Source organism: Fukomys damarensis, unplaced genomic scaffold, assembly GCF_012274545.1.
Source record: "Fukomys damarensis isolate Sample0158 unplaced genomic scaffold, DMR_v1.0_HiC HiC_scaffold_11, whole genome shotgun sequence".
Taxonomy (NCBI): Eukaryota; Metazoa; Chordata; class Mammalia; order Rodentia; family Bathyergidae; genus Fukomys; species Fukomys damarensis.
The window spans coordinates 14,015,302-14,033,283 of NW_022900923.1; the positions used below are offsets into that span (position 1 = coordinate 14,015,302).

A 17,982-nucleotide genomic window follows, 5' to 3' on the forward strand; every position below is an offset into this window, starting at 1 on the left:
TATACATATATATATGTGTGTGTATATGTGTGTGTGTGTGTGTGTGTGTGTGTGTATTTGGTACTGGGGATCGAACTTGGGTCCTTGTGCTTGCGAGGCAGGCAGCGGAACCACTGAGCTAAATCCCTGGCCCTGTGTGTTGTATATTTAACCTCAAAATACTTTCACCCCAGGCCTGACTCTAGAGCCACAGGAACATTTTAAAGGAGTTATTATAAGTATTATTATCACAAATTTATGGATGAGAAACTAAGTTTAAAGAAAGATGATCATTTACTCAAAGTAGCATAGACAATAATTAGAAGTGCTCAGAGTCAAATACAAACCGTAATATACTTTATATTAAATTTATTTCCTTTTTCCCAGTTGTTTTTTAGCTTAATAAATTGATGGTATTTATCAAAGCAAATTAGATTTCTAGTTGAAAATAATTCTGAAGCTACACTGATGTAAAGTTTAGGTTGTATAATTCATTGCTACAAAGTTTAGGCTGCATTTCTTTTTTAGCTTTTCACTTTGAAATAATTTTAGACGTACAGCAAAGATGCAAAAGTGTGACTAAAGTCCAAATTTTATTCAGGTTTCACAGACTTTTCACGGTAGACTAGGTATTTTCTAGGCCAGCGATGGTGTTATATTCATTTTCGTGTTCCAAGTGCCTGTTGGTGAGTCTGACCTACAGTTGGTGGATGATTGTGGAATGAATAAACAGATGAATGGATTTTGAGTCCATTTTCATTGTTTTGAGATATTTTCGTGTGTGAATACTTCTCCAGATGTACAAAGCACTGGAGGAAAGTCTGAGGTTATGATTTGGGTAAATGTTTAGAAGCACAGCATGCTAGAACTGTGAAAAATTTCAAAGCAAAAGAGAACATAACAACAAGGTAGAAAGAGATAGTAGAATCCACTAGTTGAGCATTCATTTTACTGTGTGTGGTGTGTGTGTATGTTTGATCTCACATCAGTCAGTGCCTGAGCAAGCAAAACAGCACTTGCTGCCAATCTGACCTGGATGATTTCCTGGAAGGTTGTAGAACTTTTATGGGAAACCAAATTGTGAAAACTTTCTTGCTTGAAGAGGAATCCAAGCAGATATTTTTAAGTCTTCTATTTTCTTTCGTGCTGAGTTCAACAGGGATAACATTAATCAGGTATAAATCTGCTATGATGTAGTTTCTGACAACTTCAAAACTAAACACTTTTGTCTCAGCTTTTATAGCCAATGAATGTAAAACCAGGAGATACTAAATATTCAAAGCACAAATTCCTATCAGTAGGTTAATGAACCGCTAAACAGCATTTTCCTTGCTCCTTTTTCCATCTTCTGTAACCCAAACTTGAAATATTGATGTGACAAATTCCAGGAAGGCAAGAAAATGGTACTATTCTTAGTTGTGAAAACTTGGTGCAACATTGTTGTGAGAACTAATTTTTCCCCAAAAGTTCAACTTTCTAAAGCTTTCATTACTTTATCATTTAGATGGAAGACGTCATAGCACGCATGCAAGATGAAAAAAATGGAATTCCTATCCGTACTGTCAAAAGCTTTCTTTCCAAGATACCTAGTGTCTTCTCTGGTAAGTGTGCATTTAGCATAGCTATATTTTCTCTAGTGCCTTTCATATAATTATTTTCAGAAATGTATTCCAGTCATTTCCTGTTGAACTGTAACTCATTATTCAATAACTCTTGAATATGTTATTCAACATAAATACTTGAAATGAGAGTAAAACAAAACATGAAACCAAAAGACATGACCCTGCTTTTACTTAGTTTGTAAAGACAGGGTGAACAAACGTGAAAGTAAAAGAAAACAACAGAATTAATATTAAAATAAATATAGGTGTATGAAACAACATCAAATAGATTGTGCATTGAAGTTAGGGTAGTCAAAAAGTTAATGAGAAGTCAGGAAAAGGTTCCCAAGCCACAGGGATGTGGTGAATTTGAAAGATAAGGAGGAATCATATCACCCTGGGACTGTGGCCATCAACACTTGTGCTTGCAAGGGTAAGCAGTGTCCAGCTGCAGCAATAGGGAGGAGAGAGAGGGACTTGAGACAGACTGTGAGGATCTCTGAAACTCAACCAAAGAAATCTAATTCTGACACATGGGGGATTTATAGGGACATTCAAAACTTTTGTGTAGAATATTATGGTGAATGTGCTTATGATTCACTGGCATTAAACAAGGGGTGTAGTCACTGTGAGATGTGCAAGGTTCTTGCAGGAATAGTTTGAATGCCAAGGTTCTGACAACCAAGAACTAAAGAACAGAAGCGTGAAAAGCATGAGGATTTTGTGACTATGCAGGAGAAAAGAAGACATGACCCAACATTTTTGTTTTTAATTGATTAGTCAAGAGATAAAGGGATCATCCCCTGAAATAGGGTAATTAGAGGTTTGGATAGAAGTGACTAGAGAAATTCAAGAAAAAATGGATGGTGATGGTGCTCTGACTTCATGAAGCGGTAAAGGCCTCTGGTGTGGGGACTGGGTAGTGCTGGGACACAGCACAGGAGGGTTTACGGAAGAGTCCGTATTGACCAAATTGGTGGTAGTGAGGGATGAGAAAGGAAAGAGAAAGAACCTGAACATGAATGGAGAAGCTTGACAGGATTCCTGTGAAAGGAGCGCTTCCCCATGAACCAGGATCCAAGCAAGACCAGGATCCAAGAACTTTAGCCATGGAAAGAGGGTGTCAGTATCAGCACCGGATTAGCAAGTAAGCAGGTCCAGGTGTTGGGGTTGAGAGCTGGGTTGACCTCAAAAGAGAGGGACTATGAACAGGTGAGGGCAATAGTAGAACGATGTTTGCTCTAATCTCATGTGTCCTTTTCTTTTGCTCCCTCTCATGCGTACCTTGTTCTAGTCTCTTGCTCTTTCTTGATAGTGCTCTATATTTTCTATATCTGTGACATAATTCCATCTCTACTTTTCTTACCATACTACTTCTGGGCCATTTTGACTGTTAAATTGCCTCCCCTTTCAAATTACCAGCTCGGAGAACATTTAGTACAAAATATACTGAGATTTTTTTTGGTACCCTCGAATACCTTGTGTTTGCCTTTCCAATAACTACTTTGTTCCAGTGTGCTTTTAAGTTGTCCTGTATCCCAGGTAAAGTTTAAATTTCCTGAAGTTGAGGATCCAGAGAGTAAACTTTACATCTAAGCATAACTATGAAAATATTCATATTTGTTGAGCCACACAAAAGAGGGATAAACTTATCTTCAGAATCTGAGCACATAAACAAACTAAATTGCCTATGTACAGAACTGTGGTCATTTCACTCATGCCTGACCTTTTCCATTTCAGGATTTTTTATGACAGTATACAGGCCAAAAATCAAAGCAGTGCTCATTATTAAGGTGACCTGAAAATTTGATTTACCTACTTTATTGTAGTTAAAAAAATTTCCTTTCACTACAGTGGATTAAACCCAGTACTTTCTCACTGAGAAACATTCCCAGTCCTATTTTTAATATTTTATTTTGAGACAGAGACTCATTGTGTCACTGCATTACCCAGGCTTGGCTTGAACTTGTGATCCTCCTGCTCCAGCCTCCCAGAGTGCTGGGATTACATGTGTGCACCACCACATATCTCTGGAGTTTAATTAATTAATTTTTTTTGGTACTGGGGTTCGAAGTTGGGACCTTGTGCTTGTGAGGCAGGTGGTAGAACCGCTGAGCTAAATCCCCGGCCCTACATTTTTGAGTTCTTCAGACAGCAGTACCTTAATGGCAGCCCACTGAAAAAAATTGATCGACAACTTTAAGATCTTAATCAAAAAGTAGGATTGGACATATGAATGAGAATAAACCCTGGAAATCCATTGCAACTTTTTAATATTCACTGATATAAAACAATAGTGGTAGGTACTGAATAAAGAGCACATCAGTGACATTTTTCTTATTAATGCAGTTATGTTCAAATTATAATTCTCTATTCCCTAGACTTCTCAAGAGCTCTCTGCCTCACAGTTCAGTTTGATACTTCACTGTATATTTAAGTGGTATGTCTAGTGTTTTGTGTAATATTTATGAGCTTCTTCATAATAATATCCTCTAATTATGATGATTTTCAGCCCCAACAACTTCACTAGATTTTTTTCAGTAATTTTGAGTAATCTCCCCTCCCACATCTTTACTATAATCCCTGGGTATTGTTAATTCCACTGTCCTTTTATGGCCCATTTGCTGCCTGCACGTGTTTTTCTGCCTCATCCTGCTGCTTCTTTCTCTTCTGGAGTTTTTCTTCCATTCTTGGGCACAGCCACTACTAAAACAATGATTTGCCAAGTTCATCAACTTTAGTAGAGTCAGAAACAAGTTGTGAGGAAAGCCTGTGATACATGAAATAGGAGTAGTGTGATCACGGGGACAGCGGTCTGTCCACAGAGGAAAGAGTTCAGATATTACTTTTTCAGGTTACCAGTTTATGCTCTCTAAAGTCTTGGGACTCCAAGCATGGCCCATAGACCACTCAGATATTGCTCATCCCACTTTTTCAGGTTACCAGTTTATGCTCTCTAAAGTCTTGGGACTCCAAGCATGGCCCATAGACCAAGAGTGTCAGCACAACTTAGAAACTTACTAGGTGTGCACTGTGTGGCTCTACCCCAGATCTACTGAGTCAGAACCTCAGTATTTTAGCACTGATGTATTAGAGGCATTGCCTTAAATACGCTGACAGAAACCAGGTGGCAGGGCTGAACTAGGCTCCAAGTACCACTCCTATTCACCCAGGTTGCCTGTGCCATTATATCTGGTTTACTTGCAAAGGCTTTGAGAGTCTTTTCTGCAATCTGACCTCTGTCCAGTCTGTCTACTAGTTTTTAAAAATTTTTTTACTTGATGAACAGAGCAGGGAGTTTCTATTACTTTCTCTGCGGTCAAGCCAAGAGTCTCAAGAAACTCTAAGATTGATGAATGCCAACAGCTATGTGACAGGGTTGTCACTACTCACTCAGTTCCACTAAATAACAGCATGCTTGAAAGTAAATATATGTCATGCGACCAAGTTAGGCCTTCATCTACTTAAAATGGAAAACAGCTCTGTTGAGAATGAGATGACACAATTCATCCCCAGGGTCTAGTATCCAGAACAAAAATTATGTCAAAGTATCCTATTACAAATGCAAAATACCTATTAATAGACTGGGTAAATTTTCCCGCTAAATGTATTTTCTCCCTAATATTTATGATTTTTCTAAATGTTAGGTTTTGGGGGTTGTTGATGTCAGCCTCCTAATTTTCATGGTCCGCAGACCAGAAGGACAATCTTTGGACAGAATATAGACAGGATGGAAGATGTCCTTGGGTGGATCCCTTCACGACCATTGCTCTTTCTCCCTTAAATCACTTCTCAGCTTCAGAGATAGTGTAGTTAGCTCCACTGGTGATAAATGACCTGCTGCCTCCAATCCAGCGGATGAGACCAGTCATGGACGTTGACCAGAGCCTGGTCCAGCAGCTCTCTCTCACTTGGGTTTCTGTTGAGATTCTCAGTACTTCAGTCATTGTTTTATTTATTTTTATTTTCACTTTTTGTGTGTATTGTGCATATTTTTATAAAAGAAATTTACATGTTATGTTGGATGGGATATTGATCTGGAGCATGGCTATATCAGATTCATTGATATGAGGTGGAGTTTGTGGGAATGAAAAATTTCAAACTCAAACTGCAAATGTTCCAAGTCATTAAGAGTGGAGTGGAATTAAGCAGATCAATATTTTTGGACTGATTCAAATTTTTATACTGATTTTAAAAATGAGATTGGCATGTGCTGGTATGAGATACATGCTGTTTTCTTCTAGTTTTTTTTTTTAATTCAATAAGCATGGTCAAATGCACACTGTGTTCCAGTTACTCTACTGGGGTTTGAGGATGAATATTTTAGTTTTACTAGAGAGTATACTTAATTTATTAGAGATTATACTTGATTTCCTACTGCTGTGGAACTAAGATGAGTTATGTTAGCAGAGACAAAACAGTCAGCTGTGGTAAAAGAACTTTCCAAATGCATTTCCAACAATGAATCTGATCTGTATGTTTTTAACTTGTGAAAGAAATTCATATTTGGTTATAATAGTATCAAAGCCTTGACGGTAGGTGGATTCATGATTATTTGCATAGTATTCTATAACTTTTCAAGGTTGTAATCAAAGATACTTATATCACATTCTCTAAATTTCTCATGAAATCAATGAAATATTTACAATAATATATATAATAAGCTACTAAAATGTTCTTTGTCTTTGAGAAAACACTTTTCTTTTTTTAAAGCAGTAAGAAATTACACATTCTTTTTTCTTTATTTCTCTAGTTGCCATGTTAAATTTAATGTCTCATTCATAGTTTCAAATCACTGGCATATATACCTTTCTTTTTCTGCTAGTAGGTTTTTTTCTGTTACTGTTTCAACTTAGTGAGGGGGGCATTAATATTGTAAATTACATAAGGTCATATTTAGGAGACAGATATTAAAGAAGTCCTGCGGAATTATCTGAGACATATCTGCTGTGTGTTAAGAAGTTATTCTTGCCCCAAAACCTCCCCATTCAAGAGTGGTTACATTTGGGCTTTGAACAGAAGTATTCCATCACAATATAAAATGCGCACTGAAGCTTAAATATTAGTACTTTCATTAAAGTGCTTATGCATTTTTTACACAACTGTATCTTCAAATCAGAAAACTATAAATATATTTGCAGATTTTGCTGAAGATTTTCTCTAAATAATCCCCTAAGTCTCATTCTTGTATACTATTTAACTAGAATTCATATCCTGTGACACAATATTTATTTATCTCATTTGAAAATCTTTGGTAAAGCTAGCTATGATACTCATATCAGCTAATATTCATTTGTATTTCAACTTCAAGAGTAAGCACAATAGAAATCCAAATCCAGAAGGAGTACCAAAGTTTATGAATAAAAGAGGAAATAATTAATTTTAGATTTTTAAGGGTATTTGGTTCATTTTTGACAGTATTTTACAACTATGCTCTGTATCTTGACTGTGTATATAGCTGAATGAATTAAAACTGGCAACATAAGCATTCAGTAACTTAACAAGATTTTTAAATAGTGTGCTTTTGTGCTTTATTCCTAGATAACATATTACATTATAGTAAATTTGAATATTATTTAGGCGTAGATATTGGTTTTTAATCATGGTGCTTCTTAGAATTTAAGAGCATTACAACATTTGATAATTAGTCATTAAATCTTGATATTTAAAGAATATTATCTTTTTAATATTTTAATATTGCAAGAGTTTGAGCCTTTGAAAAAAATTTAGTAGTAAGGATTTGTTAGTTTTATGATATCTTTGGAGGAAAATATTATTTAGAAATTTGGGGATCCACTAAGTAGTTAATATGTTCAAGTACATTAGTTTTATTCCTTACATTTCAAGGAATTATTTATTTCTATTTCATGGAGAAGGAAACGGAGAGTCAGAGAGTTCAAGGTTTGGTCCAGTTTTGCACAGTTCATTAATATTTGAACCACAGTAGATCCAATTCTGAAATCCCATTCCCTTTCTTGCTACCACTTTGGGTTGTTTTTGCACAGTGTACCTGTGTTGTTTCAGCATGACTGACAAGGCCAGGGATATAGCTCAGTGGTTCCGCTGCCTACCTTGCAAGCACAAGGTCCCAGGTTTGATCCCTGGTACAAAAAAAAAAAAAAAAAAAAAAAAAAAAATCAGCATGACTAACAAACACACATCTAAATCTGTAGTCCATGGGTACCAGGGACTCTCATTTTTTATTTTGTCATCTAATGTGCACCCCTGCAGGTAGAGACCCTTTCAGAGTATTTGTCAGAAATATCTGCATTTTTGTTTTCTGTGAAGGTCAATGTCACCTTGAGGAAGCTTCTGCAATGTCTTTATCTCCAAAACTTGGAAATTAGACCTAAAGATCTCCAAATTTCCTTTCCATAGAAATTCAAAATTCATTGAACCCAATGAAGAGGAAAGAGGAGAAAATAGATTAATAGAGTAAGAGAACATGATAGACTAGACTATTTACAGGATAATTGAAATGGTGAAAGAGCAATGAAAATCTCACTTTATTTTCTTTCTCAAGGCAATACCATGCGAGACCCTGGCTTTAAATGCCAGTTTTATGCACTCTTCCAAATGTAGATCTCTAGTTCTTACTTTTTTTCTGAACTCCATCACATTCACCTTCTCATGCAATAGTCTCACCTCAGTATCTGTAGAAGCCTCAGACTCATTGTGTCCATAATGAGATTCACCTTTTTACCCCGTCTTTTCCCTGTTCTCTCCCTCAGTAAGATTTCATATGTCAGAAATGCTAGAGTGACCTTGATATCCTGTCTGCCACCTCCCCTATTCTATCTCTTCCATCAACAGTGCCATCCGCGTTTTCTTCTAAATAGCCAGCAAATACCTGGACTTATGACCATCTACTCTGTTTTTGTTCTGGTCCAAAATATCATCTCTTTTCCTCTATGGAATTAATTCCTAACCAGTTTCAACTTATACTGTGCACCTCATCCTTGCTTTCTCCATGGATGGGCACATTGGTATTTTAAAGTTGCCAGTCTGACCAATTGAAATCTTTCTCTCATTTTAGTTTAAACCCAAACTCTTCATCAATACCATTGTAGGAATGGAAAAACTTTTTCTTTTACCCTCTTATCATCTGTTTGTGGGAACTGCAAATTAAGGTAACAAATGCTATGTTAAGGGAAGAAAAACATATATATTTTATTTGATGTTAATATTTTTATATGGCATGGGGGCTTCATAGAAAAGAAGTGCAAAGCCCCCCAAAATAGACTTGAGGGTTTGTATATCCTTCTAACAAAAGGATGATAAATTAGGGTAGGAAAGGGGAAAGGGATTTGGGCTTTTAGAAGCAGTAAACTGTGGGACAGTGAGTGTGAACTACATGGGAGAAACTAGTAGAACATAAAAGTTGGCTTTAGTAAGTTTTGTTTATGGGAACTCAGTCATGGCGTGTACTCTTCATCTTCAGTAATAAAACAGTCTCTTTCTCCTGGTGCCTCCTTTTATCACAGGAAGCTTTTTTATTCTTTTAGGCAGGGAGGGGGAAGGCAGAGAATGCTTTCTGTGTTCTTCTGATTCTCAGTTGCCTTCAGCGCAAAACAGTCAGTGTGCTAAAGTGACACGTGCCGCACTTTGAGGTTTTGTGATGCCTTCACTTCTCAGTACCTAGGTGCTTCTGGCCTTATCTGCTCCTCAGATCCCATCTCATAGTGGTCTCTTGGTTCTAGGCTTAAGTGACTTCTTGGTTGTGTCTTTACCATGTTCCCTCTTGTCTTGTAGGCTCTTCTCTCTGCTGTGGTATTTTTGTCTGTGTTGCTCCCTATCCTTTTCCTTTTGCCCGGGTTTGATTCACTCATTTTAAGTCTGTAACGGTTTCTTTTGTTATAAGCGCTCATAAAACTACATTCTTTTCTTTCACAGTGCATCATTCCATTTTATAATTATAAACTTATTAATGGTAGTATTTGATTGTCTGTCTTCCTGACAGTATAAACTGTGAGAAGGTTCCATGTACTCACTCTTATAATCTCACTGGTCAAAGTAAACCTGACGTAGATGTTCATTAAACATACATTATGCGATTAATATTGTCATTTTTAGTGATATTACTTGTATGCATTCATAATTATATGGCTTTATGAACATTTGTAAATTATTTGGAATTTTATAAAGATTTTGTTAATAATCTCATCATTTATAAAGGTTTTATCATGTATTTATTTGTGTTGATCCAAGGGAAGATGGTCCAGGGAATCATAAAGCTCTTCTAAGAATGGCACTATGCTGTCTTAATATCTGGCACTCTGAGATAAGAATTTCAATGATTTGAGTCTTAACAGTGCTGTGTAGTCAGAACATGGATCTATACTTTCCACTAGTCTACTTCATTCAAAAGGGATTATCTGTGCACTGTAAACGTGCATGAGAAAGATGGTATCTCTGTGTTCTGGTGTATAGGCATAAAGCCAATGCTTGGCCAAACCTCTGGTAACATCTCTAGTGATATTTAGCACCATAACTACTCCTACCTGAAAGTGGAACTTGTTTGATGACCTCATGCTCCATGATTTTCTCACATTCTTGACATTTGTTCATTCCATTTGTTCTATCATGGAGAAAATTGGGCTTCCCCAATTGGAGTTTCTTTTCATTCCATCGATTGACTAGGAAGTTATGGTGTTTCTAATCTAAGCCAAAGCAGGAAATAAACCGGAGTTTTCTTCTTAGTTTCTTTCAAGTTATATTTTGACCAAATTTGAATTTGACCATGCTTGTGAAGCATCTCCCTGAGATCTCAAAAGTCTATACAGCTGCTTAATGTCAGCTATCAAATAAAAATGCTTCTGTTAAACCAGGCTACTGAGTGTGTTTTAAATTGAATTGAAAAAAAAAAAAAAAGAATTCTCAGGAGCCATAAGGCAGGGGGCTGCTCCAGATCACCAAGGACTGTAAGTAAGGGAGAAAATGGTCCAAATTTATAAGGGAGCTGAAGTCAGCCCTTTCCATGTTCCTAAATTTCTGCCTTCTTTTTTTTTTTTCCTGCCTTCTCTGATTAGCTTAAAACGATTTTCTATTGAGGCCTGTTGATAATTAAGAAGCACAGTTTCTGTTATTCTTCATTTCCAACTTCCAGTCTACATTTGAGTTGTTCACACTTAGTATGGTGGTTTACTATTAATTGATAAGAGCAAAACTTGTGCGCACACTTGTCTAATAGTGTCTATATCATATTGGTGTGGCTGGACTCATTATTTTTGTTCTTTTTGAAGCTTGAGATTGAACCCAGGGTCTGAGCATGTTATGCACATGCTTTTCCACTGACTGTACCCCAGACCTCTCAAATCTTAAGGTGCATCTTTAATTTTCTGATCCCATTCCAACCCCTCCCTTAAACTGGATAACAAAGGAAGCTATTATTAGTGACTCATTGACTTACTGCAATTGCATAAAAATAAGAGCCATTACATTTCCAATAGTTGGATATGGAATAATTATTTGTTTTTCATTTTGATCCTCTAACAGTGTGCACAGTTCTCTGTGATGGCTTGCTTTCAGCCACATGCACGAAACTGGACAGTATATAGTGTAAAAAGCCAAGTTGGCTTTAAGTGTAACAATCTGGAAATGTCCTGCTTCTTGTAAGGATTGCATGAATGTTTATCAGTGTCCTAGAGTGATGATTAATGTAGGCTTCAGCTTGTCATATGGTCAGCTATACTGGTAAATAATAAAAGGAACAATCTGGGCCAGTGCAAGTTTTATGAAAGAGATACTTGACATCCAAATATTTTTGAGAACAACTTCTAAGATGCCTTGGATGAATTTACCCTGATTTTACTTAGAGTCAGTCTGAAAATGATCAGCATAAGTAATGTGTAATATTTTTCTGTGGAGCTGGTAAGACTACCTAGGTAATTCTAGGCTGATTCCAAGTCTAGATGCTCCTTTCTGAAACTGACAACTTCCTGTGAAATTTGTTTTCCATTCATGATAGAAATAAAGTTTCACAGAAATTTAAATAGAAACATTAATCTTGAAAACAATTTAAAAATAGTCCCTCAGAAATTATGCTACTAGGGCCGGGGATTTAGCTCAGTGGTGCCTCTGCCTACCTTGCAAGTGGAAGGTTCTGAGTTCGATCCTGGTACCAAAAAAATAAAAAAGAAAAAAAGAAATTATGCTCCTTCCTTCCTTTCTTCCTGTATCAGGGGTTGAACTTGGGCCCTTGTACTTGCAAGGCAGGCGGTGTAATCACAGAGCCAAATCCCTGGCTCTGTTTTTTTCTTTATAGTGTCCCAAAGCAAATTCAAGGATATAAAGAAAAACTTATGAAAAGTAAATAAGAAAGAAAAATATACTAAGTTTTAGAAGTTCAATTCTTAATTCTTGGAGAAAACAAGAGATATTAGAGCTGTAAGAGACAAGAACATTTGTAAAGTGTTGTTCCTTTGTTGTTATCTTTTTTGACACATCCTCTCTGATAGCTGTGATAAAGTGACTTGGACAATGAAGATGTCAGAGACAAATTGATACTTGTGTTTTCTTTGTTATGAAAGAATCTTCACCCCCTATTGCTGTTATTATTTCCTTATTGTAAAGTAGCACCAGGAAATGGTTAGATAGTAATTTTTCATCTCAGCCCCTTGGACTCTTTCAAACATGTGTTCTAGTTCATTCTAATACCTAAATCATATTGGAAAATGGCAAGAGTAGCTCTAAAATGTGATGGGGCAGTTTCATATGAACAATATGAAAAGCAAGCTCTGCTTATTTTCACTAGTGTCTTTGAAAGAACTGTACAATTCAGGAATATCTGAATGTTTTGATGTTAGCATTAGCTTTCTCAAGATTTTGAGTTTTTGTTTTGTTTTTTTTGGTACCGGGATCTGAACTTGGGTCCTTGTGCTTGCAAGGCAGGCGGTGGAACCACTGAGCTAAATCCCCAGCCAGAATTAGCTTTCTTATGATTCTAAATACAATTAGACTCAGGAAGAGTTTTCTCTTTCTGGGTAGCAGTAAATAGAGATATCACTTCCCTGTAATGCTTTCTGAACATCTAACGTTTATATTTTATATTGTAACTGAATATTATTGGGACTAGAAATTATTTTGGAATGGGAAAAATTATTGGACATTTTCGAGACTTCCATGGAGTTACTTTGTGAATTCAGTAATAGCCTTGAGTTCTTTCTAACTCAAGAAGTATAATGTATTTCTACCAAAACAGGACTACTTGTGGTAATGGGTAATGTAGGAACATTTGGCCTAATTAAAAAGCAACATATATAGAAGGCAGAAAACATTGTATATACGTAAACAAACAGCTTCCTAAAAGTCTGGGAACCCCAGAGGATGTTGCGTTTTAACTTAGCACTTAAATGTCATGTTTATAACAATCTTTGGATTTATAGGTGATGTCAGTTGTACAAAAAAGTTTAAATCCAAGCCTAGAAAGAAAAATATAGAAAGATGAGAACATTAACATATGTTATCAAGAGAGGTCCAGTAAGCTTGTGTGCAGATTCATAAAAAATAATACAAGGTCAAATTTTGGGAGGACAGACTCAGTAGTAGTCCGTGGTCATGGAAGGGGCCAGAGGTTCAACCTATAGGTAGCCCCTGACCTCACTGTTCCAACATGCCCCTTGGAGAACAAGACCATATATGGCTTATGTAAGAGCGGAGGATGGGTGAGAAATAGAAAATCATCTTATTCATATTAAAAACCTTATATAAATAGGGAGGGGTGGAAGGGTTGAAAGGAGGGCAGGGGAGTGAGGAAAAAAAAAGAACCAATTTATATCATGTTACAGGTACACATTCCCCATGATGAATGTGATCATAATGCATACCTAAAATGTACCAATAAACTCAATTTTAAAAAACATATAAATATAGATTCCCTACTCCACAAATTAATTTTAGGGCAATTTCATGACAAATTTGGAAATGTTTCGATGAAAGGGCATCTGTTGAGAAGGCAACTTTTGGATATAAAAAAGCTATTATTCATTTATATAACCTAAGAATTGCTTACCAGTCATGGGTTAAAAAATATAAATAGTTAAAAAAAAAAAAAGACCAGGGCTTTAGCTCAGTGGTTCCACTGGCTGCCTCGCAAGCACAAATCCCCAGTACCCCCCCAAAAAATTACAAATATAAATAGTTCAAAAAGCCTTAAGAACTATGGATAACACATATATAGATGAGCAAGAAGGACATGGTACGTTAGAACTTTATCTTAAGTTTTATGGTGATATCATCGTTCACTGTCTAGTGTGTTTGGAAAATAGAAAATGGAATATTGGAGCAATTATGGAAACATTCTTACAGTTATTATCATTCCTATAAGTGCGACTTTATTATCAGATCCAGAGGCTTGGATTAGTCCAGATTGGACATTCTTTTTCTTACAAGATAGTTAATCTGTTGCAAAGCCAAGGAATTATCTGTGTTGGATGTGCTGTGACATCTGGCAGGAGTTTTCCTTAGTAGATATACAAGATATTTGTTGAATTTTTTAACTGTGATTTTCACCAAGTGATAATCATCCCCACATTCTCAATAGCCTTATAGTCTTTAATGCTCCTTAGCATGTCCTACCTTTTATTGAAATCTTCTAGGAAGTTAAAAGCCTGGTTAATTGTTTTTTATAGATTTGAACTTAACATCACTAGGCACTGACTTTTTTCTTAAAGTAAGTCACATTTTGACTTTGTTAATTAATTTCTTTCTTATGATGATGTCAGTACTTAGTGAATTGTGCCATCTGGACTATTACTGCAAGAATAAAATAATGGAAGTCAGAGGTGATCTTGTAAATTTGTTTTGGGAGATTTAACTGGTATTGACATACTAAATTTTATTTTGTAGTGATTTACTCTGAAAATTGCTTTTCACAAATGTTGCCATTTGTTTAAAGCAACAGACCTAAAAAGTTTAATTCTGTTCATGGATGAGTGTTTTTTTCAATCTGAGAAATGACAGGTTACTCATGACAAGCTTTCGGGGATTGGGGTGGACTTTACTTCTTTGAATTCATACATTAATTTGCTTCTTGTGAGAGGAGATTAAAATTAACCCTAGGGACAGACATTTAGCTAGGAGAACTTTGAGTCTCCATTGTCTTCAAGAATGTATAAATGTTGATAATTGAGTTGTTAAAATGGATGTGTTTTTATGCAATAATACATTAGTGCACAACGTATCAGAAGTGTCTGTGAAACTTGTTGACACCATCATTTATCATGACCACAGTACCTCATTTTCTCTGTGTAACTTTCTCTGTATTTGAACACATGTAATGATTTTAAGAGAAAGAGAGAGAACTTTTACTCCCATCACATTCTCGTACCCAGGTCAGTCCCATTCATCATTCCCTATCCCACACAGCTTTAAAAATTTTCCTTACCGCTCTGTTCTTCATCGAATTTATTTTACCTGACATTTTCCCCTCAAGAGTGATAGAATTTTTACATGAAGCTTTAAGCACCCGAAGAGCAAGAATATTCTCTCAGTGTGCATCCCCTGTAGTGGCCAGTGCTGGACACACAGGCGATAATCCAGCAAATGTCAATGAAGGAGAGGACTGATGGTGCCTCCAGCATTCAGGTAAATCCACAGTAGATTTTGCCTTCCAGGAACAGTGCTCAGCCCAATTCTCCCCCCTGCTGACCTGGGCAATGTTTTCTTTTCCACAGGGGACACTAGAAAGAGGGCTGCTCTGCTGTGCTGCTAACTACACACTTGGGCTTCTTGGTGAAGATCAGGGAAATTGAACATGCTTTTCAGATTCCATTAGAGCCCCAAACATACCCAATTTAAATTTTTACTGTTTGCTTCAGAGTTAATTTTCAGAACGTTGGGTAGTCTCACATTCAAGTGTGAATATTCCTGGAAGCCAATCTAGACTAGTGGGAGGGAGGAGTGCATACCGGTGGAGAAGGGACCTGGATTGTAGTCCTATTTCCTGTGATACAGTGAGAGCATTGTATTTTAAATGACAACTCTGTCTCTGATGCAAATATGTTTATGAATGTATTTCAATTATAACTGCTGTCATAGAAACTACTAGCATTTACTGAGTGCTTCTGCTGTACTCAGAACTCGGCAAATATTAACTTCTAAATATATTATTTTGTTTGGAATTTGGTCTCATCTCCATAAGTGAAGAGAAGTCATTTGTCGTAGATGTTACTGGTTAGTAAACAATAGAACCAACATTTGAATACAGGTCAGTCTAATGCATATGGAACACAAAAGGACTAGAGTACTGTTTTATAGATAAGATTAGAATTATATATGTGTATGTATATATGTACACATTGTGTACATACATATTCAGAGACACCAACTGCCTATTCTGCAATATATATCATATAATATTTTGGTGAAAATAATATATCATATATTATTTTGGTGATCTGTGTTTTTATGGCATCAGTTATAATAACATTTATGAAATGTATATACTTATGAGATATACAACACAGAGCCCAGAGATAAACTGCCTATTCTGCAATATATATCATATAATATTTTGGTGAAAATAATATATCATATATGTATTTTGGTGATCTGTGTTTTTATGGCATCAGTTATAATAACATTTATGAAATGTATATACTTATGAGATATACAACACAGAGCCCAGAGATAATATATAAAGTGTAAAATTTTCTGTGGTGTGAGTTCTTTTTGTTGTTTTTGTTTTTTTTTTGGTACTGCGGATCGAACTCAGGTCCTTGTATTTGTGAGGCAGGCAGCGGAACTATTGAGCTAAATCCCCAGCCCTGCGGTGTGTGTTCTTCTGGTTTGTCTCATATCTGATTCATCGAAAGCTCGGACGGTGGTAATATTTTATATGTGTTTTATATTTAATTAAATAAAATATAGTCACTGTATTTAGTTATTTAATATACACTTATTTAAACACATATAAACTGTATATACTTTATAATAAACACATTTCTATGTATGATGTGATATATGATATGATATATACATATTTTATATATATGACATTTCAGTGGTCCCTCTCTGAGTCCTTATACTTTGAAAAATTGCATAATCTAGCATAATATGATACAATAAAATGTTCTGAAAATTTTATTTTTGTTTCATCCTGTACTTAATTTAGAAAATGTCCTTTCTTTTTTTAATTTTTTTTTGAAAATGTCCTTTCTTTATAAAGAAACCAGTCTAGTAAGAAAATTTCAGGGTAAGGTGATACAGATAGTGCTTTGTTTTGAGACTTAGAATAACTTTGTAGCCATTGGTTCATTCCTCTAATGACTGCTTAGCCAGTATAGGGGAAAGAGAAGCAGGGAGCCTCCTGGGCAGTGTTGAAGAGGTGCTGTGGTGGCAGGAATCAGTGCAGCTCCTGTAAACAACAAAAGAACAAAGGCTGGAGAGCCCTAGAAGGATCAGTCTTTGTGTAAACCTGGAGGTCAATTGTGGCTTAAAAAGGTGTCACTGCTGCACCAAGTGTGTTCTACCACAGTTCCTCTCTCTTCCCCTTCCCTTGACTCTCAGCAGGAGAGTCATGAATGAAAATACAGAATGTTTTCAGAATCTGCGCCCGCCCAATCTTGACACGTCCAGAATCTCTCTAAATACCAGTATCTAAGGAGCTGTTATTACTGATCCTTACAGAACATATTTGTATGTCACTTAGCCATTTTTGTCCCTCTCATTATTCTTTATTCTTTGGGTCCGATTTCTATGATCCTATATCCATTTGCATGCATGCCTAGCTTGTTTCCAGGGAAACAGTTGTATTTTCTGTGTAAACATAACAGTGTTGTCTAACTACCTTTTGTCCAGATTTTTATGGAGAAATATTAGGGTTCCTTTAAAAAATTTATTCTCGTGCAGCATATTTTATAGAAATCATGTGTAAAATTTGTATTCTGAGCTAGCCTCATTTTGTACCTGTACACAGGATTCTATTGAGAAAGAGGAACAGTTGATTCAAGGTTGGATTGGTCCAGGGAGAAGCAGAAAATGAAGTTAGAAAATTGGTCTGCTCATTTTTTCTCTGCTCTCTTAGATGAACCTCTCTCCTTAGCTGGAGATTATGGAATTAATCTCCACAAAGTCAGAGTTCACCATGTGAACAGAAAGGATAATTTTATTTTCCCCTTTGCTTAATGCAGAATGCTTGATTCTTGTTGGAATAAACTAATGTGCAAAGAATTACCAGGAGGAAAACTGAAAACAGCTGACCATTCAGTGTGGCCAAGAGCTGGACCTGTTCTTTAAATACATACTATGTCCTCAGACTGCATATAAATGAGTAAACCCTAAATTGAGTTCACTTTCATGTGGTACTAGGTTTAATTATCATTGGTATGAGCAGTAAGTTCTCACCTCTGTCATTGATGTCACTGGGACTTTAGAGTTTGTTAATCACTGTAACCCCAGCTCT

At 36.1% G+C, this 17,982-nt stretch overlaps 1 protein-coding gene across 6 annotated transcripts in view; it reads left to right on the forward strand.

Moving 5' to 3' along the window:
- Positions 1-17,982, forward strand: part of Rgs7 (regulator of G protein signaling 7) — a 462,366-nt gene that overhangs the window by 200,702 nt on the left and 243,682 nt on the right. For all 6 annotated transcript variants that reach the window (XM_033762079.1, XM_033762077.1, XM_033762081.1 and 3 more), the window contains one exon: positions 1,484-1,580. In XM_033762079.1, coding sequence (XP_033617970.1) covers positions 1,484-1,580 — 97 coding nt within the window. The remainder of the gene's footprint in view (positions 1-1,483; positions 1,581-17,982) is intronic.